Source organism: Taudactylus pleione, unplaced genomic scaffold, assembly GCF_031769625.1.
Source record: "Taudactylus pleione unplaced genomic scaffold, aTauple2 ptg001781l, whole genome shotgun sequence".
NCBI classification, from domain to species: domain Eukaryota; kingdom Metazoa; phylum Chordata; class Amphibia; order Anura; family Myobatrachidae; genus Taudactylus; species Taudactylus pleione.
The window spans coordinates 1,324,979-1,345,455 of record NW_028286178.1 but is presented as its reverse complement, the minus strand read 5'-3'; the positions used below and the strand labels follow the sequence as shown (position 1 = coordinate 1,345,455).

The 20,477-nt window shown below is 42.5% G+C and overlaps 2 protein-coding genes across 3 annotated transcripts in view; one reads left to right on the top strand and one right to left on the bottom strand.

The window, feature by feature from the left end:
- LOC148436381 (uncharacterized) overlaps window positions 1–20,477 on the top strand; it is a 381,341-nt gene that overhangs the window by 58,151 nt on the left and 302,713 nt on the right. The window contains exons 1-6 of one of the 2 annotated variants that reach the window (XM_088464953.1): window positions 12,321–12,490; window positions 13,705–13,896; window positions 14,087–14,162; window positions 14,282–14,379; window positions 14,532–15,027; window positions 18,325–19,052. In XM_088464953.1, the coding sequence (XP_088321079.1) occupies window positions 12,413–12,490; window positions 13,705–13,896; window positions 14,087–14,162; window positions 14,282–14,379; window positions 14,532–15,027; window positions 18,325–19,052 (1,668 nt within the window). In that variant the 5' untranslated portion in view covers window positions 12,321–12,412. Of the gene's footprint in view, window positions 1–12,320; window positions 12,491–13,704; window positions 13,897–14,086; window positions 14,163–14,281; window positions 14,380–14,531; window positions 15,028–18,324; window positions 19,053–20,477 lie in introns of those variants that run through there. The other variant, XM_088464954.1, reaches the window with a different exon arrangement.
- Window positions 1–20,477, bottom strand: part of LOC148436385 (uncharacterized) — a 155,132-nt gene that overhangs the window by 77,401 nt on the left and 57,254 nt on the right. The gene's annotated exons all lie outside the window — the stretch shown is intronic.

The window sequence follows — 20,477 nt, the reverse complement described above, 5'->3', positions numbered from 1 at the left end:
GTATCAGTGGTTCTTAGGAACTTTCTAAACAACATATCACAAATGATGGATCCATAACACCTGTCCTGATTGCATGGAGACCTCCCTCTGTCTCTATTTAATAAACAACAGGAAGGAATCTAGCATATGCTCCTGATGAAGGTGCCAGGTGCACTGAAACGCATTGAGCTACTTCTTATGTCACCGGCTTGACTCCATCAGCTAGAGAGAACTCTTTCACTATAAGGCATCAGCGTTCAAGGTCCTTACCGGAATTAGCACCTTAGCCACAAGCGGACACCACAAACCTGAGATCAGTACTGAGACCGCTACAGCCGGCCGGCACTACCTTCCAAACCATCTGCGGCTCAGAGATCAGCGTCCCTGCGGCTCACATACTATATGAAATAGCGACACCTCCAGGACATCATACATACCTGGCTCCATCTAGTCTGCCGAGTCTCACGGAGTAGTCTGCCACAATCCGGTGCATGTGGCATACAGACTACGTCCCTGCAGGTTGTCCGGCATATGAGACAAATCACTGTTCAGAACGGCGCTATTATCTGGCTCCGACATAAATTACGGTCTCACCGGGAAGCTTGTTATTCAATACGGTGTCTATAACATTATTGAGTATACCAGATTTCTGTACTGTGGAGTGAACTGCTCATTTCTGCTGCCAAACAGCAGCAACGTGTTTTCGGCTTACCATGGTTTGAGACCTTGCAATATAAGCTTAAATATTTTGACTGCATATTGGTACACGTTGCTCAATTATTAGAAACAGAATAATCACTCTTCATATGTTTCAATTAACGCTGCTACACAAGATTAGCTACATTGTTCTCCACCAATGGAATGCTGGTGACCAGGTTTAGTTGTATATCATATCTTTATTTTTAATAATATCTAATTTTTTAACTATTTATCACAATTGATTTATTTTGTGTTTCCTGGAAAACTTCATTGCACAAAAATATTACATGTTTGTGTTTATATAAAATGTTATAGGTTTCTTTATATTATTTATGTTTTATTAAAACGTGTTTTTATATATTTAAAAGACTTGTTGGCTCTGAATAGTCTTTGAGTGCGCAGTCAATATTTCTCTTTATAGTTTCACAACTTGGGAGGAGAATAAACCTCTCTTATTAGACAGCAGCACCATACATATTCACATCACAGAGACACGCGCACTAGCGCATCCACATTTTCACTATTAAACTTCCCTTAACACTAAACACTAGTTGATTACAATATATATATATACATATATATATATATATAAATAAATAATAAAAGTTGTTGATGTCCGCACTCAATGCAAAAAGTTTGACCAACAATGTGGTGCTCCTCAAAGATCCAAATAGGTATCCAAAGTACAAAACCAGCAGAGTAGTAGGGCACTCACTGGGTATTGTAGTAGTAAATAAAGTCACATCTTTATTACTTATCTGTTAAGACATAAAAAGTTGACGTTTCAATCCACATTGGGACCGTCTTCAGGACATGTACACATAGGTCTCTCCACAACCACTGATCACTGATGTGTGGGAGCCACCTTACATAGCAAACAGTCTACCTCTGACCCTTCCCTCTATACCATAACAGTCTACCTCTGACCCTTCCCTCTATACCATAACAGTCTACCTCTGACCCTTCCCTCTATACCATAACAGTATACCTCTGACCCTTCCCTCTATACCATAACAGTATACCTCTGACCCTTCCCTCTATACCATAACAGTCTACCTCTGACCCTTCCCTCTATACCATAACAGTCTACCTCTGACCCTTCCCTCTATACCATAACAGTCTACCTCTGACCCTTCCCTCTATACCATAACAGTCTACCTCTGACCCTTCCCTCTATACCATAACAGTATACCTCTGACCCTTCCCTCTATACCATAACAGTCTACCTCTGACCCTTCCCTCTATACCATAACAGTCTACCTCTGACCCTTCCCTCTATACCATAACAGTCTACCTCTGACCCTTCCCTCTATACCATAACAGTATACCTCTGACCCTTCCCTCTATACCATAACAGTATACCTCTGACCCTTCCCTCTATACCATAACAGTCTACCTCTGACCCTTCCCTCTATACCATAACAGTATACCTCTGACCCTTCCCTCTATACCATAACAGTCTACCTCTGACCCTTCCCTCTATACCATAACAGTCTACCTCTGACCCTTCCCTCTATACCATAACAGTCTACCTCTGACCCTTCCCTCTATACCATAACAGTCTACCTCTGACCCTTCCCTCTATACCATAACAGTATACCTCTGACCCTTCCCTCTATACCATAACAGTATACCTCTGACCCTTCCCTCTATACCATAACAGTCTACCTCTGACCCTTCCCTCTATACCATAACAGTATACCTCTGACCCTTCCCTCTATACCATAACAGTCTACCTCTGACCCTTCCCCCTATACCATAACAGTATACCTCTGACCCTTCCCCCTTAATTAGCTCAGACAGGAACTAGCACTGTAATCACATATGTGTTAAAATTAATCAAAAAATCTTATAACAGACAAGTGCAGACAGCAGCGCTTAGACACATCCTTAAAGGGCAATGTTATAGCATCTGCAAATAAAGAGAAAAATCGGCATAGTTAACTTTACCATGCCACATCCAAGATGGCGCTCAACACTCTGCGCTCCACAGAGAGCACCACATTCGTGTCAACTTAGGTACACTCCCCCACCAGAGCGCACACCAATCAAACTGGTGGGAGGCGCCAGGGTGGAAAACATAAACATAACGGTGACCCTCCAATGTCAGCGAAGCTCCTGTCACTTAGCGCACCTCCCTCAGAGATCGTTTCACAACTCACACATATGGAGATGAATGTCACACATGTAGTAATATCTCACTGAGTTACCATCAGCTCATGCGCCCCTCCACAGGCACAGCATAGATAAATCAGCAGCTGCAGACCAATGTCATACATATACATGGCTCTCGTATTAAGGACTCAATCATAGTCAGAGCTGCACATTGCTGTATGAACAGATGTATCATTCAGAGTTAAGCGATCAAGGACTGCCATTATAGATACATCTGTCTCAGTCATAATGGGACATCGATAAGTCCTAACACGGGGTGCGCTGGCCCGAGACAATCAGACTAATATCAGTCTGACTGGGGAAGATCCAGGTGGCCATTAAACCAAATCAGTGAACACGACCGTATGCACCATAAGCAATCTGTGATAACTGAGAAAACAAACAAAAGATCGACATCATAGCTGGCCAATCAGAAACTAAATAACAACAGCAATCATATATATGGTAATGACATTAATCATCATCATAGCTCATGGTAATAAATGAGCTAAACAGTATACTGAAGTCATTGCAAGTGGACTATTACCCACCACACTTACATATTACCCACCACACTTACATATGCAAATATAGAATACAAAAAAGAAAAAAATTAAATAAAAAATAAAAATACTGAGAAACGGAAAAACACTAAATCATAAAAATACAGAAAAACTCCAATGACACTGTATCATGAATAGTGTGTCCATGATAATATTATGATACTGAAACCATTTAGCGCAAGAAGATATTGTATGGGTTGGATTTGTTTAATAGTGCTCACTCTAGGTCTGGCAGCAGGCAGGGCACCGGACCAACAGTTAGGGCACTTCTATGCGCGCCGAAGGTGTGGCCAAAGTAAACGGGATGTGTTTTTATGACGCATCCCCTTTTCGTCACTCCTGGGGCGTGCCCGGCACTTACGGACATGGCGGGCAGCCCCCAAGCGCTACAGTCACAGTGAATGGATGCTGGGTGCATGCACCCGACGTCCGTTCACCGGCGATGACCACTGCGCCGTCGGATTCACCACCCGTGGGACACTGTGACCCACGGGTGGAGACAGAACCCGCTGGCTGTATCAGCGGGGCGCCGCGCTGGAGGGCAGGGTGCTTTCTGCCCTTGAGAAATAGGGCAGGGCGCGGCGCCTAACGGGAACACTATTTAAACCCCGTGGGGCCACTGTGTCCAGTTAAAAAAAAAATCTATCTAACCTCACGTTGGCGTAATGTCTTGGCACGGTCATAACCACGAGGAAGAATAGGAACATAATCTATTAGCATGCACTTAAGACTTGATACAGAGTCTTTCTTTGGCAAAATGTCGGGCTACCGGTTTATCTGAATCATTATTCAACAGTGCAGTCCGAATAGAGGAGCGATGGTTGGCCATACGTTCTCTAAAATTACGTGTGGTCATCCCCACATAGTGTTGGCCACAAGTGGAAATAATCAGATAAATCACATGATCTGAAGTACAATGCAACTTGTGCTGGATTTTTATTTTTCTACCACTATGTAGATATACATACATACAGAATATATATACATACAGAATATATATATATATATATATATATATATATATATATATATATATATATATATATACACACACACACACACACACACACACACAGTCAGGTGCATAAATATTGGGACATTGACAGAATTTTCATATTTTGGCCTCTATTAACCACCACAATGGCTTTGAAAGTAAACAAACTATATATGCTTTAACTGCAGACTTTCAGATTTAATTTGAGGGTAATTACATCCAAATCAGGTGAACGGTGTAGGAATTACAACGGTTTCTATATGTGCCTCCCACTTTTTAAGGGGCCAAAAGTAATGGGACAAACTAAAACAATCCTAAATCTAACTTTCACTTTTTAATACTTTGTTGCAAATCCTTTGCAGGCAATTACAGCCTGAAGTCTGGAACGCATAGACATCACCAGACGCTGGGTTTCATCCCTGGTGATGCTCTGCCAGGCCTCTACTGCAAATGTCTTCAGTTCCTGCTTGTTCTTGGGGCATTTTCCCTTCAGTTTTGTCTTCATCAAGTGAAATGCATGCTCAATCGGATTCAGGTCAGGGGATTGACTTGGCCATTGCATAACATTCCACTTTTTAGTCTTAAAAAAACTCTTTGGTTGCTTTTGCAGTATGCTTCGGGTCATTGTCCATCTGCACTGTGAAGCGCCATCCAATGAGTTCTGAAGCATTTGACTGAATATGAGCATATAATATTGCCCGAAACACTTCAGAATTCATTCTCCTGCTTTTGTCAGCAGACACATCATCAATAAATACAAGGGAACCAGTTCCAGTGGCAGCCATACATGCCCACACCATGACACTACCATCACCATGCTTCACTGATGAGGTGGTATGTTTTTGATCATGAGCAGTTCCTTTCCTTCTCCATACTCTTCTCTTCCCATCACTCTGGTACAAGTTGATCTTTGTCTCATCTGTCCATAGGATGTTGTTCCAGAACTGTAATGGCTTTTTTAAATGTTGTATGGCAAACTCTAATCTGGTCTTCCTGTTTTTGAGGCTCACCAATGGTTTACATCTTGTGGTGAACCCTCTATATTCACTCTTGTGAAGTCTTCTCTTGATTGTTGACTTTGACACATATACACCTACCTCCTAGAGAGTGTTCTTGATTTGGCCAACTGTTGTGAAGGGGTTTTCTTCACCAGGGAAATAATTCTTTTGTCATCCACCACAGTTGTTTTCCATGGTCTTCCGGGTCTTTTGGTGTTGCTGAGCTCTCCGGTGCGTTCTTTCTTTTTAAGAATGTTCCAAACAGTTGATTTGGCCACACCTAATGTTTTTGCTATCTCTCTGATGGGTTTGTTTTGATTTTTCAGCCTAATGATGACTTGCTTCACTGATAGTGACAGCTCTTTGGATCTCATATTGAGAGTTGACAGCAACTGATTCCAAATGCAAATGTCACACATAGAATCAACTCCAGACCTTTTACCTGCTTAATTGATAATGAAATAATGAGGGAATAGCCCACAACTGTCCATGAAATAGCTTTTGAGTTGATAGTCCCATTACTTTTGGCCCCTTAAAAAGTGTGAGGCACATATAGAAACCGTTGTAATTCCTACACCGTTCACCTGATTTTGATGTACTTATCCTCAAATGAAATCTGAAAGTCTGCAGTTAAAGCATATATTGTTTGTTTCATTTCAAAGCCATTGTGGTGGTGAATAGAGGCCAAAATCTGAAAATTCTGTCAATGTCCCAATATTTATGCACCTGACTGTATATAGTTCAACAAGGAAACCGCACTCACAAGCCTCCAATTTCCTCAGCTGCTGGGGTGCCACATCTCAGGGAAGTCCATCTCACAGAGACACCCAGATATATTGAGAGTATATTTGGAGAGCACTCACCAGACTAAAAGATTTTTATGCAAAAGGTAAAAAGTTTTTAATCCATATAAAGTCAGTCGTCGACGTTTCGGCTCACAACAAGCCTTTGTCAAGACATAAATCCACCAACACTAACGAACAGCAACTATTCGTTAGTGTTGGTGGATTTCTTATTGATGTCTTGACAAAGGCTTGTTGTGAGCCGAAACGCCGACGACTGACTCTATATGGATTAAAAACTTTTTACCTTTTCCATAAAAATCTTTAAGTAGTCCAGTGAGTTCGTTTTCTCTCTCTCTCTTCTCCCCCCCCCCCCCCCTCCCAAGGGTGGGAGCACTGCTGCTTATAGCTGTTTATTACTGTGATTAAAAACTCCCAGACACAAATAGGTTACACTATAATGCACAAAATATAAAAAAGGCCAAAGGTTCTATATGGCACCTAAAATCAAATGCGCAGACGCTTTAAGTGGTTACTGACGCTTTATTATACAGATTTATTAGACCATAAGTGATACAGATAATCACTATATACGTCTCCCATCACACAGCTGGTCAATGCTGAGGGGTTATTGGCCCTGGTTAGACCAGGCTTTGTATCGTCTTTCTGTTACGTTCTGTGTATTTCCTGACTTATTGCGCTATACGTATAACACCTCGGTCATTTCTTACTGACACTATTACAGGTTACATTATATTATTAGTAGGGAGAGTGCCCCAAAATATAGAGAGAACTTCCTGCTTCTATAGTTGCTACATGTGTAATGATAATGCAGCACCAGAGTCTGCTCCAGCTGTATTATAGTAACAAAAGGATCTGCTCCACCCGTATTATGCCAATACTGAGGCCTACTCCACCTGTATTAGACCAACTCTGGGGTCTGCTCCACCTGTATAATGGTGATGCAGCACCAGGGTCTGCTCCAGCTGTATATTAGTAACAAAAGCATCTGCTCCACCTGTATAATACCAACACTGGGGAATGTTCCACCTTTATCATGATAATGCAGCACTAAAGTCTGCTCCAGCTATTTATTAGTAACAAAAAGTTCTGCTCCACCTGCAGTATACAAACATTGGGGTATGCTCCACCTGTACTATGATAATGCAGCACCAGAGTTTGCTCCAGCTGTATGTTAGTAACATAAGTTAGTTTCACCTGTATCTAACCAACACTGGCGTCTGCTCCACCTGATACATCATAATGCAGCACCAGAGTCTGCTCCAGCTTTATTACAGTAACAAAAGGTTCTGCTCCACCTGTATTACATCAACACTGGGGTCTGCTCCACTTATATAAAGATAATGCAGAGTCTGCTCCAGCTGTATATTAGTAACAAAAGGTTCTGCTCCACCTGTATCATACCATCACTGGCACCTGCACTACCTGTGCATATATATAATGCAGCACTAGAGGTTGCTCCAGCCGTATCAACGTAAAACCAGGGTTTGGCACACCTGTATTATATAGAACACTGGTGTCTGCTCTACCTGTATGATAATAATGAGGCACCACAGTCTGCTCCCCCTGTATAATAATAATAATAAATACCATCACCTGCTGCTTATTCCTCCTGCTGGAACAGTCACCCGGAAGTTGAAGTAAATAAAAGAAACGCCCCCTCTACATAGCCCCGCCCCCTCATCTCCATGTAGTTATGGCTACTGTCTACCCCGCCCCGTATCATAGTGACCGCCCTCCTCTCATTCCCCTCAGTGCGGTGATTGGCAGCAGCGAGTAGCCAATCAGACGGCACAAAGTAGGAAGGACGTCCTGTAACTAGAAGCCACCGGCAACTGCCGCTCACAGCTTCATCACTAGAGTAACATCAGTATAGTCTAATGGTGTCCTCATGTACGGTGACCGGCGGCCATATTGTTATAGTCTCCCAGTCACAGAGCAGAGGGGGCGGGGCCACAGGGGCTTTAGCTGCCATTTTGTTATAGATATTCCTGACAGCCAGAGCCAGGTAAAGTCTCCTGTATATATTAATTATATTATTATTATATAGGGGAGAGGGGACTGTACAGTGATATATGAGGGGGAATAACACAGCTCCCAGCACACACTGATATGTGGTATTATTATTATATAGGGGAGAAGGGACTGTACAGTGATATATGAGGGGGAATAACACAGCTCCCAGCACACACTGATATGTGGTATTATTATTATATAGGGGAGAGAGGGATCCGTAGAGTGATATATTAGGGGGAATAACACAGCTCCCAGCACACACTGATATGTGGTATTATTATTATATAGGGGGAGGGGACTGTACAGTGATATATGATGGGGAATAACACAGCTCCGAGCACACAGTGATATGTGGTATTATTATATAGGGGGAGAGGGGACTGTACAGTGATATATGAGGGGGGATAACACAGCTCCCAGCACACACTGATATATGGTATTATTATTATTATATAATGGAGAGGGGACTGTACAGTGATATATGAGGGGGAATAACACAGCTCCCAGCACACACTGATATGTGGTATTATTATTATATAGGGGAGAAGGGACTGTACAGTGATATATGAGGGGAATAACACAGCTCCCAGCACACACTGATATGTGGTATTATTATTATATAGGGGAGAGAGGGATCCGTAGAGTGATATATTAGGGGGAATAACACAGCTCCCAGCACACACTGATATGTGGTATTATTATTATATAGGGGGAGGGGACTGTACAGTGATATATGATGGGGAATAACACAGCTCCGAGCACACAGTGATATGTGGTATTATTATTATATAGGGGGAGAGGGGACTGTACAGTGATATATGAGGGGGGATAACACAGCTCCCAGCACACACTGATATGTGGTATTATTATTATATAGGAGATAGGGGAATGTACAGTGATATATGAGGGGGAATAACACAGCTCCCAGCACACACTGATATGTGGTATTATTATATAGGGGAGAGGGGACCGTACAGTGATATATGAGGGGGAATAACACAGCTCCCAGCACACACTGATATGTGGTATTATTATTATATAGGGGAGAGGGGACTGTACAGTGATATATGAGGATGAATAACACAGCTCCCAGCACACACTGATATGTGGTTTTATCATTATATAGGGGAGAGGGGACTGTACAGTGATATATGAGGGGGAATAACACAGCTTCCAGCACACACTGATATGTGGTATTATTATATAAGGGAGAGGGGACCGTACAGTGGTATATGAGGGGGAATAACACAGATCCCAGCACACACTGATATGTGGTATTATTATTATATAGGGGAGAGGGGACTGTACAGTGATATGTGAGGGGCAATAACACAGATCCCAGCACACACTGATATGTGATATTATTATTATATAGGGGGAGGGGACTGTATAGTGATATATGAAGGAGAATAACACAGCTCCCAGCACACACTGATATGTGGTATTCTTATATAAGGGAGAGGGGACTGTACAGTGATATATGAGGGGGAATAGCACAGCTCCCAGCACACACTGATTTGTGATATTATTATTATATAGGGGGAGAGGACCGTACAGTGGTATATGAGGGGGAATAACACAGATCCCAGCACACACTGATATGTGATATTATTATTATATAGGGGGAGGGGACTGTACAGTGATATATGAGGGGGAATAACACAGCTCCCAGCACACACTGATATGTGGTATTATTATTATATAGGGGAGAGAGGGAACCGTACAGTGATATATGAGGGAGAATAACACAGCTCCCAGCATACACTGATATGTGGTATTATTATGTAAGGGAGAGGGGACTGTTCGGTGATAAATGAGGGGGAATAAAACAGCACACAGTTATATATGTGGTATTATTATATAGGGGGTAGAGGACTACAGTGTTGTATGAGGGGGAATTAAACAGCTGCTGGCACTCACTGATATGCTGTATTTTTATTATTTAGGGGAGAGGGGTTCATAAAGGGTCATTCCATATCAGTTCCCCCAAAACAAATTAATTGTCCGCCACTCTTCTCAGATTTTTAAAAAAAAAAAATGTCATCAGAGCGGATGTAATCGTTAATTTCCAAAACATTGATTTTTCAATTTATTAAACTATTACTAATCGCGACTTATTTATTCAGTTTATTTCAAGTATCATGGCTGTTTATTAAGGAATCTCCATGAAATTTGGAGGCTTAAGGTAACCAAATTACTTTATCTGCCTTACTTTTCGAATTGCAACAAAATTTCAAGATTTTGGAACAGAATTAAAAATGCAAGGTTAAATCAACATTAGATATACCCATTTTTTGGGAATTACTGGAAGACAATATACACTGTCTGCTGACACGTGACCATTACAACAGGTTCCAAACAAGGGGAAAATAATGTTATTGTTGACTCAGCTTCAGTTATGTTTACGTTTTTACACTTCTAGGTTTCTTATGTTAATTATGGATGCTGTACAACAGTAATCAAATGTCAATTTCATACTTTTTTTCTCTCCACTATAAAACAGAGTACCATGCTGATTTTTTTTTTTTGTGGTAGTAATGTTAACCTTTCTTAAGCACCTAAATAAAATTGAGATATCTAATGTTGCTTTAACCTTGTGTTTTTAATTCTGTTCCAAAATCTTTAATCTGTCCTGTAACTCGAAACGTAAGACAGATAAAGTAATTTAGTTTGGATTTTTAGATTCTGAGAAAAAGTTACCTTAGAGGTCCAAATTTCATGGTGATTCCTTAATAAACACCTGTGATACTTCAAATAAAGTGAATAAATAAATAGACATTAGTAAATAGTTTAATAAATTGAAAAATCTATATTTTGGAAAAGTCAGACAGTTGAGATATTTGGCAGAAATAGTTTTTTTTTTACATTATCTGTCAACTAAAAAATTTTATGGAAAATTCTGAGTTGGGTGGTGGACACACCAGGTTAAACTGGTGTGGAATGACGCTTCTTCAAATCATTAATATCGGACTCATATCAATTAAGTTCTTCGAATTCTTCGACATTGGTCCAAAATCGATCAAGTTCATCAACATCGGATTCAAATCTATCAAGTTCTTAAATTCATCAACATCAGTCTCAAAACAATCCAGCTCTCAATCAGCATCATCGGTCCCAATCCGAGTCTGCCCATTCCTTCAGTATTTTATGTCCAGTTCCATTGCAACCTCGTGTTCAATAAAGACTTTCTATTCCTGTTCTCACCTTCGGGCCCATCATCCACTGCCGTATCTCTACCTCCTCACATCTATACTTGAGGAAGTTGTGGCTCAAGCCACATAAATTCATCCACATCTCTTAAATCTCTTCTTTAACCTCCCACACCTGTTCCAACCCAAACCAACCCTCCGGTGTGACAAATGTTATGTAACTGGATACTTATAATGACAGGTGTGTAGTCAGGAGCATAGTGAAATATAAAATGTTATTGAAACAAAAACATAATCCAGGCAAATTACAAAAACAATGGTGCACTCTGTAATCGATGAGGCAGATTAACATGCAGCAATAGGAGGGACAGCTTGCAGAGGCCCAGCTGGCTTTAGCTGCACAGATTATGGGCTGGAGGTATACAGAATGGATACAAGCAAAGGTATAAAGCTGCAGAGTAGATGAGACAGACTCATGGACAGCAGTGGAGCTGCAGTTTGCTGAAGTCCAATAGACTGGATATCAAGTTCAGGCCGTGGAATACAATCCAGGGAAAACAATCAATGACCAGCAGGGGGCATGGTCAGGGGCAGGAATAAATAGTCTGTGAGGCAGGTGATAAAAAGTGGAGTAATATTAACTCTTGTATGTGAGGAGACAATGTCAGATACAAAATAAGGGCCAGTGTCCTAACACCGATGTAACTTATTTCTAGTGGCGCAAAGAGATTTTGATATATGTCTCTTGGAGGAATAAGGCCCCCGGCCAGGAGAGGAGCATTGGTGTAACCTTATGCAGTACAGCATTGTATGACAGCCCCTGAGGAGTCTTATGGAGCTGGTACACAGGAACCTCTGACAGACACTGACCAGGGCTCTATGACTGGGGGGGAAGGGGAGACTTACTGATCACTCAATGTTACATGTCTGACTGTGTTACATGTGTTCTCTGTGATGTCTGTTATATTTATTCTATTTCTTTCTAGAAAGTCCTTCTCTGAGGAACCAGAGTTTTATTACACATCACACGTTCTGTATTCTCACTGATTCACTGAGGATGGACAAGAACGGCAGTCACCGTACTGAAAGGCTCTTACAGCTCACCCTGGAGATCATCTACGTGCTAACTGGGGAGGTGAGAGGGCCTGGGGCTATCACACAGACGTCACTTCTATCTATAGTAATAATACAGGAACATGACTGGGGAGGTGAGGGGATCTGGGAGTGTCACAGTGACATGACATATCTACAGTAATATTACAGGGACATGACTGGGGAGGTGAAAGGATCTGGGAGTGTCACAGTGACATGACATATCTACAGTAATATTACAGGGACATGACTGGGGAGGTGAGGGGATCTGGGAGTGTCACAGTGACATCACTTATATCTATAGTAATAATACAGGGACATGACTGGGGAGGTGAGAGGATCTGGGGGTGTCACAGTGACATCACTTCTATCTATAGTAATAATACTGGAACATGACTGGGGAGGTGAGGAGATCTGGGAGTGTCACAGTGACATGACATATCTACAGTAATATTACAGGGACATGACTGGGGAGGTGAGAGGATCTGGGAGAGTCACAGTGACGTCATTTATATCTATAGTAATATTACAGGGACATGACTGGGGAGGTGAGGGGATCTGGGAGTGTCACAGTGACATCACTTATATCTGTAGTAATAATACAGGGACATGACTGGGGAGGTGAGGGGATCTGGGAGTGTCACAGTGACATGACATATCTACAGTAATATTGCAGGGACATGACTGGGGAGGTGAAAGGATCTTTGAGTGTCACAGTGACATGACATATCTACAGTAATATTACAGGGACATGACTGGGGAGGTGAGGGGATCTGGGAGTGTCACAGTGACATCACTTATATCTATAGTAATAATACAGGGACATAACTGGGAAGGTGAGGGGTTTTGGGAGTGTCACCGTGACATCACTTATACCTATAGTAATAATACAGGGACATTACTCTGGAGGTAACAGGGATCTGGGAGTGTCACAGTAACATCACATATATCTATAGTAATACCCTAGCAGCAGTTAGCCACTCTCAGATATTAGTATCAGTCCCACAATCCTCCCTGGAGTTGGGATTTAGCACATTGCTCGCAGTATGTTATTTAATTTTTTTCACTGACACACAGATGTCAAAGCTACAGGAGATACTATATATTCTACATTTTCCTATATATAGGAGACTGTTACAAGACTTTTTATTGTGAAATAGTCTTCTTGTATATTATGCAAAGTTATCACCTGAATAAACACCCCCATTTAAGTGGAGCTTAATTGACCATCTCATTGTTGTCTCCCCCAATAAACAGGATTACACAGTAGTGAAGAAGACATCTGGTGAGTGTGAGATACCCAGCAGCCATCCCCCTGTGTCAGGAGGACTCAGCAAGACCCAGACCCCCATCATGGTGCCTCCACCTCACTCACTGACACATGAGAGACACAATGACCAGAAGATCCTGGAACTCACCAACAAGAACATGCAGCTGCTAACTGGAGAGGTGACTGCTGGAATGGGACATTATACAGTAACACCGGGGGATGTGTTTGGGTGATGACTGGGAGAGGTGACTTCTGGGAATGGGACACTATACAGTAACACCAGGGGATGTGTCTGGGTGATGAATGTAACATTGTGTGTGTCAGGTTCCTATAAGATGTCAGGATTTCACCGTCTATGTTTCCATGCAGGAGGAGTATATAGAGGAACACAATGATCTATACAAGGACGTGATGATGGAGAAGCACCAGCCCCTCACATTACTGGGTAAGAGGAGACTGTCATTTATTGTACAGGGGAGAGCAGGTATGGGGGCCTCTTATATATATACATCATCTGATAATCACATATATACAATGTACTCAGTCACTGTTTGTCCCCTACAGATGGACCCAGTAACAGAAATACCCCAGAGAGATGTCCCCATCCTCTTTATTTTCAGGATTGTACAGAGAAGAATCACAAGATTCCACCTGAGCATCAGGTAGCTGAGATTTGGGGTCTCACCAATATACTATAGAGACTGTCACTATATGATCTGTAGAGCAGCTGTGTGTGTTTTATTCACCGATATTATACTGTATACTCTCAAATAATGACATCAGACTTTATGCAATTTTTTATTATCTGATTTAGGGTGAAGATCTGATTAATATTAAGATAAATTATATAGATGGAGAAGAAAAGACATATGTGACTGATAATAAGGCAGAAGATATAGAGGGAGAATCAGAGACGTATGTGACTGATATTATGGCAGAAGATACAGAGGGAGAAGAAGAGACGTATGTGACTGACATGAAGGCGGAAGATATAGAGGGAGAAGAAGAGACATATGTGACTGATAATAAGGCAGAAGATAGAGAGGGAGAATCAGCGACGTATGTGACTGATATTATGGCAGAAGATACAGAGGGAGAAGAAGAGACGTATGTGACTGATATGAAGGCGGAAGATATAGAGGGAGAAGAAGAGACGTATGTGACTGATATGAAGGCTGAAGATATAGAGGGAGAAGAAGAGACGTATGTGACTGATATTAAGGCAGAGGATATAGAGGTGGAAGAAGAAAAGTATATTATGGGTGATCAGCAGTTTACAGAGGAGGAAATACCTACATATATCAGCACACGTGAGTAATAAACACATTACAGAAAATAGTCACATACTGTATTCTACTTTCTCAGTCACTGCTACATTCTCCTCTGTCAGTACAAACTAATGAGAGGAATGTATCTTCCCAGTGTGAAGTCAGGAGCCGTCAGTCCCTATTATACTGCTCTCCCCCTCACATCATGTCACTGTGTGTTACTAGCCCAGAGATCTGACCAGTGTACTCTCCACACTCTCTGGTGTATCTCATACATCAGGAGACATCAGCCCCTATTATACTCCTGCTTTCCCCCTCACATCATGTCATTGTGTGTTACCAGCCCAGATATCTGACCAGTCTCATCCCCATACTCTCTGGTGTATGTCATACATCAGGAGCCATCAGCCCCTATTATACTCATGATCTCTCGCTCACATCATGTCACTGTGTGTTACCATCCCAGAGAGCTGACCAGTCTCCTCCACACACTGTCTGGTGTATCTCATACATCATGAGCCATTAGCCCCTATTATGCTCCTGCTCTCCCCCTCACATCATGTCACTGTGTGTTACCAGCCCAGAGATCTGACCAGTCTCCTTCCCACACTCTCTAGTGTATCTCATACATCAGGAGCCATCAGCCCCTATTATACTCCTGCTCTCCCCCTCACATCATGTCACTGTGTGTTACCATCTTAGAGAGCTGACCAGTCTCCTCCACACACTGTCTGGTGTATCTCATACATCAGGAGCCATCAGCCCCTAATATACTCCTGCTCTCCCCCTCACATCATGTCACTGTGTGTTACCAGCCCAGAGATCTGACCAGTCTCCTCCCCACACTCTCTGGTGCATATCATACATCATGAGCCATTAGCCCCTATTATGCTCCTGCTCTCCCCCTCACATCATGTCACTGTGTGTTACCATCTTAGAGAGCTGACCAGTCTCCTCCACACACTGTCTGGTGTATCTCATACATCAGGAGCCATCAGCCCCTAATATACTCCTGCTCTCCCCCTCACATCATGTCACTGTGTGTTACCATCCCAGAGAGCTGACCAGTCTCCTCCACACACTGTCTGGTGTATCTCATACATCATGAGCCATTAGCCCCTATTATGCTCCTGCTCTCCCCCTCACATCATGTCACTGTGTGTTACCAGCCCAGAGATCTGACCAGTCTCCTTCCCACACTCTCTAGTGTATCTCATACATCAGGAGCCATCAGCCCCTATTATACTCCTGCTCTCCCCCTCACATCATGTCACTGTGTGTTACCATCTTAGAGAGCTGACCAGTCTCCTCCACACACTGTCTGGTGTATCTCATACATCAGGAGCCATCAGCCCCTAATATACTCCTGCTCTCCCCCTCACATCATGTCACTGTGTGTTACCAGCCCAGAGATCTGACCAGTCTCCTCCCCACACTCTCTGGTGCATATCATACATCAGGAGCCATCAGCCCCTTTTATACTCCTGCTCTCCCCCTCACATCATGTCACTGTGTGTTACCAGCCCAGAGATCTGACCAGTCTCCTCTCCACACTCTCTGGTGTATCTCATACATCAGGAGCCATCAGCCCAAATTATACTCCTGCTCTCCCCTTACATCATGTCACTGTGTGTTACCAGCCCAAAGGGTATGCAGTCGGGAAGCCGGCAGACCTAGTCCCGACAGCCGGGTTCCCGACTGCTTAATCCCATCGAGGGTTAAATGACAGGAGTCTAAATCTAGACGCCTGTCATTTTACCGACGCCAGATGACCGGCGCCCGGCCTTCCCGAACGAAGGGATGCCGGGCACCACTGCGGATAGCCGCTGGGGGGAGGGTTAGGTTTAGGGCTCCCGGGGGTGACTTAGGGTTAGGCACCCCCCCAGGAGGTTAGGGTTAAGCTAGGGGGAGGGAGGGTTAGGCACCCCCAGGGGAGGTTAGAGTTAGGCGAACCCCCGGGGGACTTAATTTTAGGCAGCAGGGTAGGTGGGGTTAGGTTTAGGCACTTAGAGGGGGGATAAGGGTTAGGCATTTGGGGGGGGTTAGGGTTAGGCACCCTAAAGGAGGGTTAGGGGGTAGAATATGTTAGTACTTACCTGGGGACGATCGGAATTTTCATCCTGTTCGGGCAGCCGCTGTCGGAATTTGAACCGCCAGCCAGGAGTCGGCGGTAAATCATACTGACTCCCCCCAGAAATCTGACCAGTCTCCTCCCCACACTCTCTGGTGTATCTCATACATCAGGAGCCATCAGCCCCTATTATACTCCTGCTCTCCCCCTCACATCATGTCACTGTGTGTTACCGGCATAGAGATCTGACCAGTCTCCTCCCCACACTCTGTGGTGTATCTTATACATCAGGATCCATCAGCCCTTATTATACTCCTGCTCTCCCCCTTACATCATATTACTGTGTGTTACCAGCCCAAATATGCTCTATATTAGACAACGCAAACGTCACACGAACTTGACCTCACACACACAGAGCTATAACGACACTCCGGTCATTCAACAATGGCTTCCTCCAGTCTCTGCGCTTGGATGATCTGTACTTTTGCGCTTTATCTGCTGACCAGTCTCTGTATCCAGCTCTGTCCTTCTGCCTTCTTCCTCCTCCTGCTGTTGCCCATCTGTGCCCTGCGACATTCCCCTACCCTATCCTGCTGCCTCCCCTGCTCTGTGCTGCCATCATTCTATGTAGCTCTGTCCTATCGCTATCCTTCCCTCTCAGCGGTTATATACAGTGACTCATTACCCTAATTTAGTAGCATGAGTCTGTTGGGGCTACTCTCCCTGAGAATGACCAGAGGACCAGAGGCTTTTGCTACATATATATCCACCTGGAGAACTTTGTGTAGTGTGGACGCATTTGTTGGGAAACTTGTGGGCTAATTACCATGTGCATGTGTGAGGGCGGTCTAGATGGATTTTGTGGCTCACCAACGTCACTGGCTACTGAGGCTTCCTGCTCTGTGATAATGGCTAGGGAATGTTGCCCAGCAAAGTCTGCATTTGGGGGGAGATATACATTGGTGATATGCCATCTGCCTGTCCCTGGGGCTGGATCTATTAATTTAAACCAATATGGAATGCTTGGAGTTTGTATGTGTTTCCTCCAACCCTCCAAAATTATAGTGGTAGGTTGATTAGCTTCTGATACAAATTAATACTAGTGTGTGTGTATATGTGTACATATGGTAGGGAATATAGTTTGTAAGCTCCACTAGGGCATGGCCCCATGTGAATTACTAAATATTCTCTGTAAAGTGCTTCTCAGTATTTCTGCGCTGTATAAAGAGGTGTGAGTAATAATAATACAGTTATTGTATTTCCAGCAGATGGACACACAAGCAGGAATGACTTGGAGGAAGATCTCGTCTTGTCTACAGATATTAAAACAGAATATAACATCACACAGGAATCTCCAGGAGATAATCCTGTTACACTAAATATACATCCAGTACATCACAGTGCAGATATATCATCTGATCCCTCTAATTGCAAGGACTGTTATCCTGATACCTCAGTGTTTGTTACATATAGTGCAGCTAATACACTTGATAAAATATTTCCATGCCCTGAGTGCTGGAAATGTTTTACACATAGGTCAGACCTTGTTAGACATCAGAGAAGTCACACAGGTGAAAAACCATTTCCATGTTCTGAGTGTGGAATTTTTTTTACACGAAAATCAAATCTTGTTACACATCAGAGAAGTCACACAGGGGAGAATCCATTTCCATGCTCTGAGTGTGGGAAATGTTTTACACAGAAATCACATCTTGTTACACATCAGAGAAGTCACACAGGTGAGAAAACATTTCCATGTTCTGAGTGTGGAAAATGTTATACACATAAGTCAGACCTTGTTAGACATCAGAGAAGTCACACAGGTGAGAAACCATTTCCATGTTCTGAGTGTGGGAAATGTTTTACACGGAAAACAGGTCTTGTTATACATCAGAGACAACACACAGGTGAGAGGCCATTTCCATGCTCTGAGTGTGGGAAATGTTTTTCACATAAATCTGCTCTTGTTAGACATCAGCAGTCACACAAGAGAAAAGCTTTTCTATGAGCTGATACAAAACAAGGTTGTAGCAACACTGCAGATAATTGGGATGTATCATTAATATAAAAAGAGAAGGGATGTACACTACTAGGGAAACCTAAACAACAATACATAATTTAAATAGGGCTTGATATAGATGCAATAAAAATGTATAGTACTTAATATGAAGACTCCTAGGGGCAGTGACAGATTTTGCCATCTGTGCCGTCAGGAGGTGATCTGGATGTTCTAACTGAATTTGCTCCACCCAGATGGTTTAAACTAAAAAAAACAAACTCCTCACTATCACCTGATACATCTGTGGTCTTTTAGACTAGATAGACAAAAGTCCCTTCACTTGGTCCTACCGACCACCTAGATATTTGTTATGCTCCTCCGTATGACTTCACATATGTAATTTTCTACCTTTTTATTTAACTATATGTGTGTGTAAGTGTATATGTATATGTGTATATTATATATACATATATATATATCCTTATTAGTATATTTAGGCATGTGGGTGTGATCATATAGTGAACAATATTGCAAGATTTTGCAATCATCAACATTAGAACTATACAATATGGGATTATTATGTCGTATGTATAACGTGACCTAGATCCCAGTGACGTGCATATCTTCACCATGTCAACTCTTACTCATTTGTTACTGATGTAACTAGTCATGTGATTGTGGGTTACCATGCAACTGGGTGGAACAAATCATCTAAGCATCTTACTGTTTTTTTCCACAGAGATTTCCATGATTGGTGCATTCCAGTCATGTGTGCATGCTTATATTACATGACCAGGTGGATGTGATTACCCAGACTCCCTATCTAGTTCATTCTGGCACCCTGCAGTGATTGACATGATTGGTCCATTCCGATCATGTGCGGTTTGATAACGCGAGGTGGTTTGGATATTGTTTTTAAACCTTACTTATTATAAGAAGAAATGGAATAATTCACACCAATACCAACTTTAAAATAAATGACAATGTTTTACTTGAAAAGCAAATTAATTATACATGTATTATGGTATTATTGTCAAAGCAGACTTACAACATGAAAATCATTAGTTCAGCAGCAGTAACAAAATGATTATTGGCAATGCCGAGCATAGACTCCCAAGGTGACAGTCAGCCATGTTTATACTTACAGCCCAGCGCCCCGCGACTCTCACGACCTACGATCTCTCCTGCTCAGCCCGACTGACCCACCCCTCCCCTTTTTGATAAATCTTTTATACTTTTTCCTCTCTGCTACTAACATATTCTAAAATGACGAATATTAATTAATTAATTCAATATTCATGCGCACTAAACATTTCACTAATTATATATTTTAATCATAACAAAACCCACAATCTCCTTTCTATGTTCTCAAAATACTGGTGACCGCATATAGGCCAAGGCTATCCTGATTAGCTCCCTCCT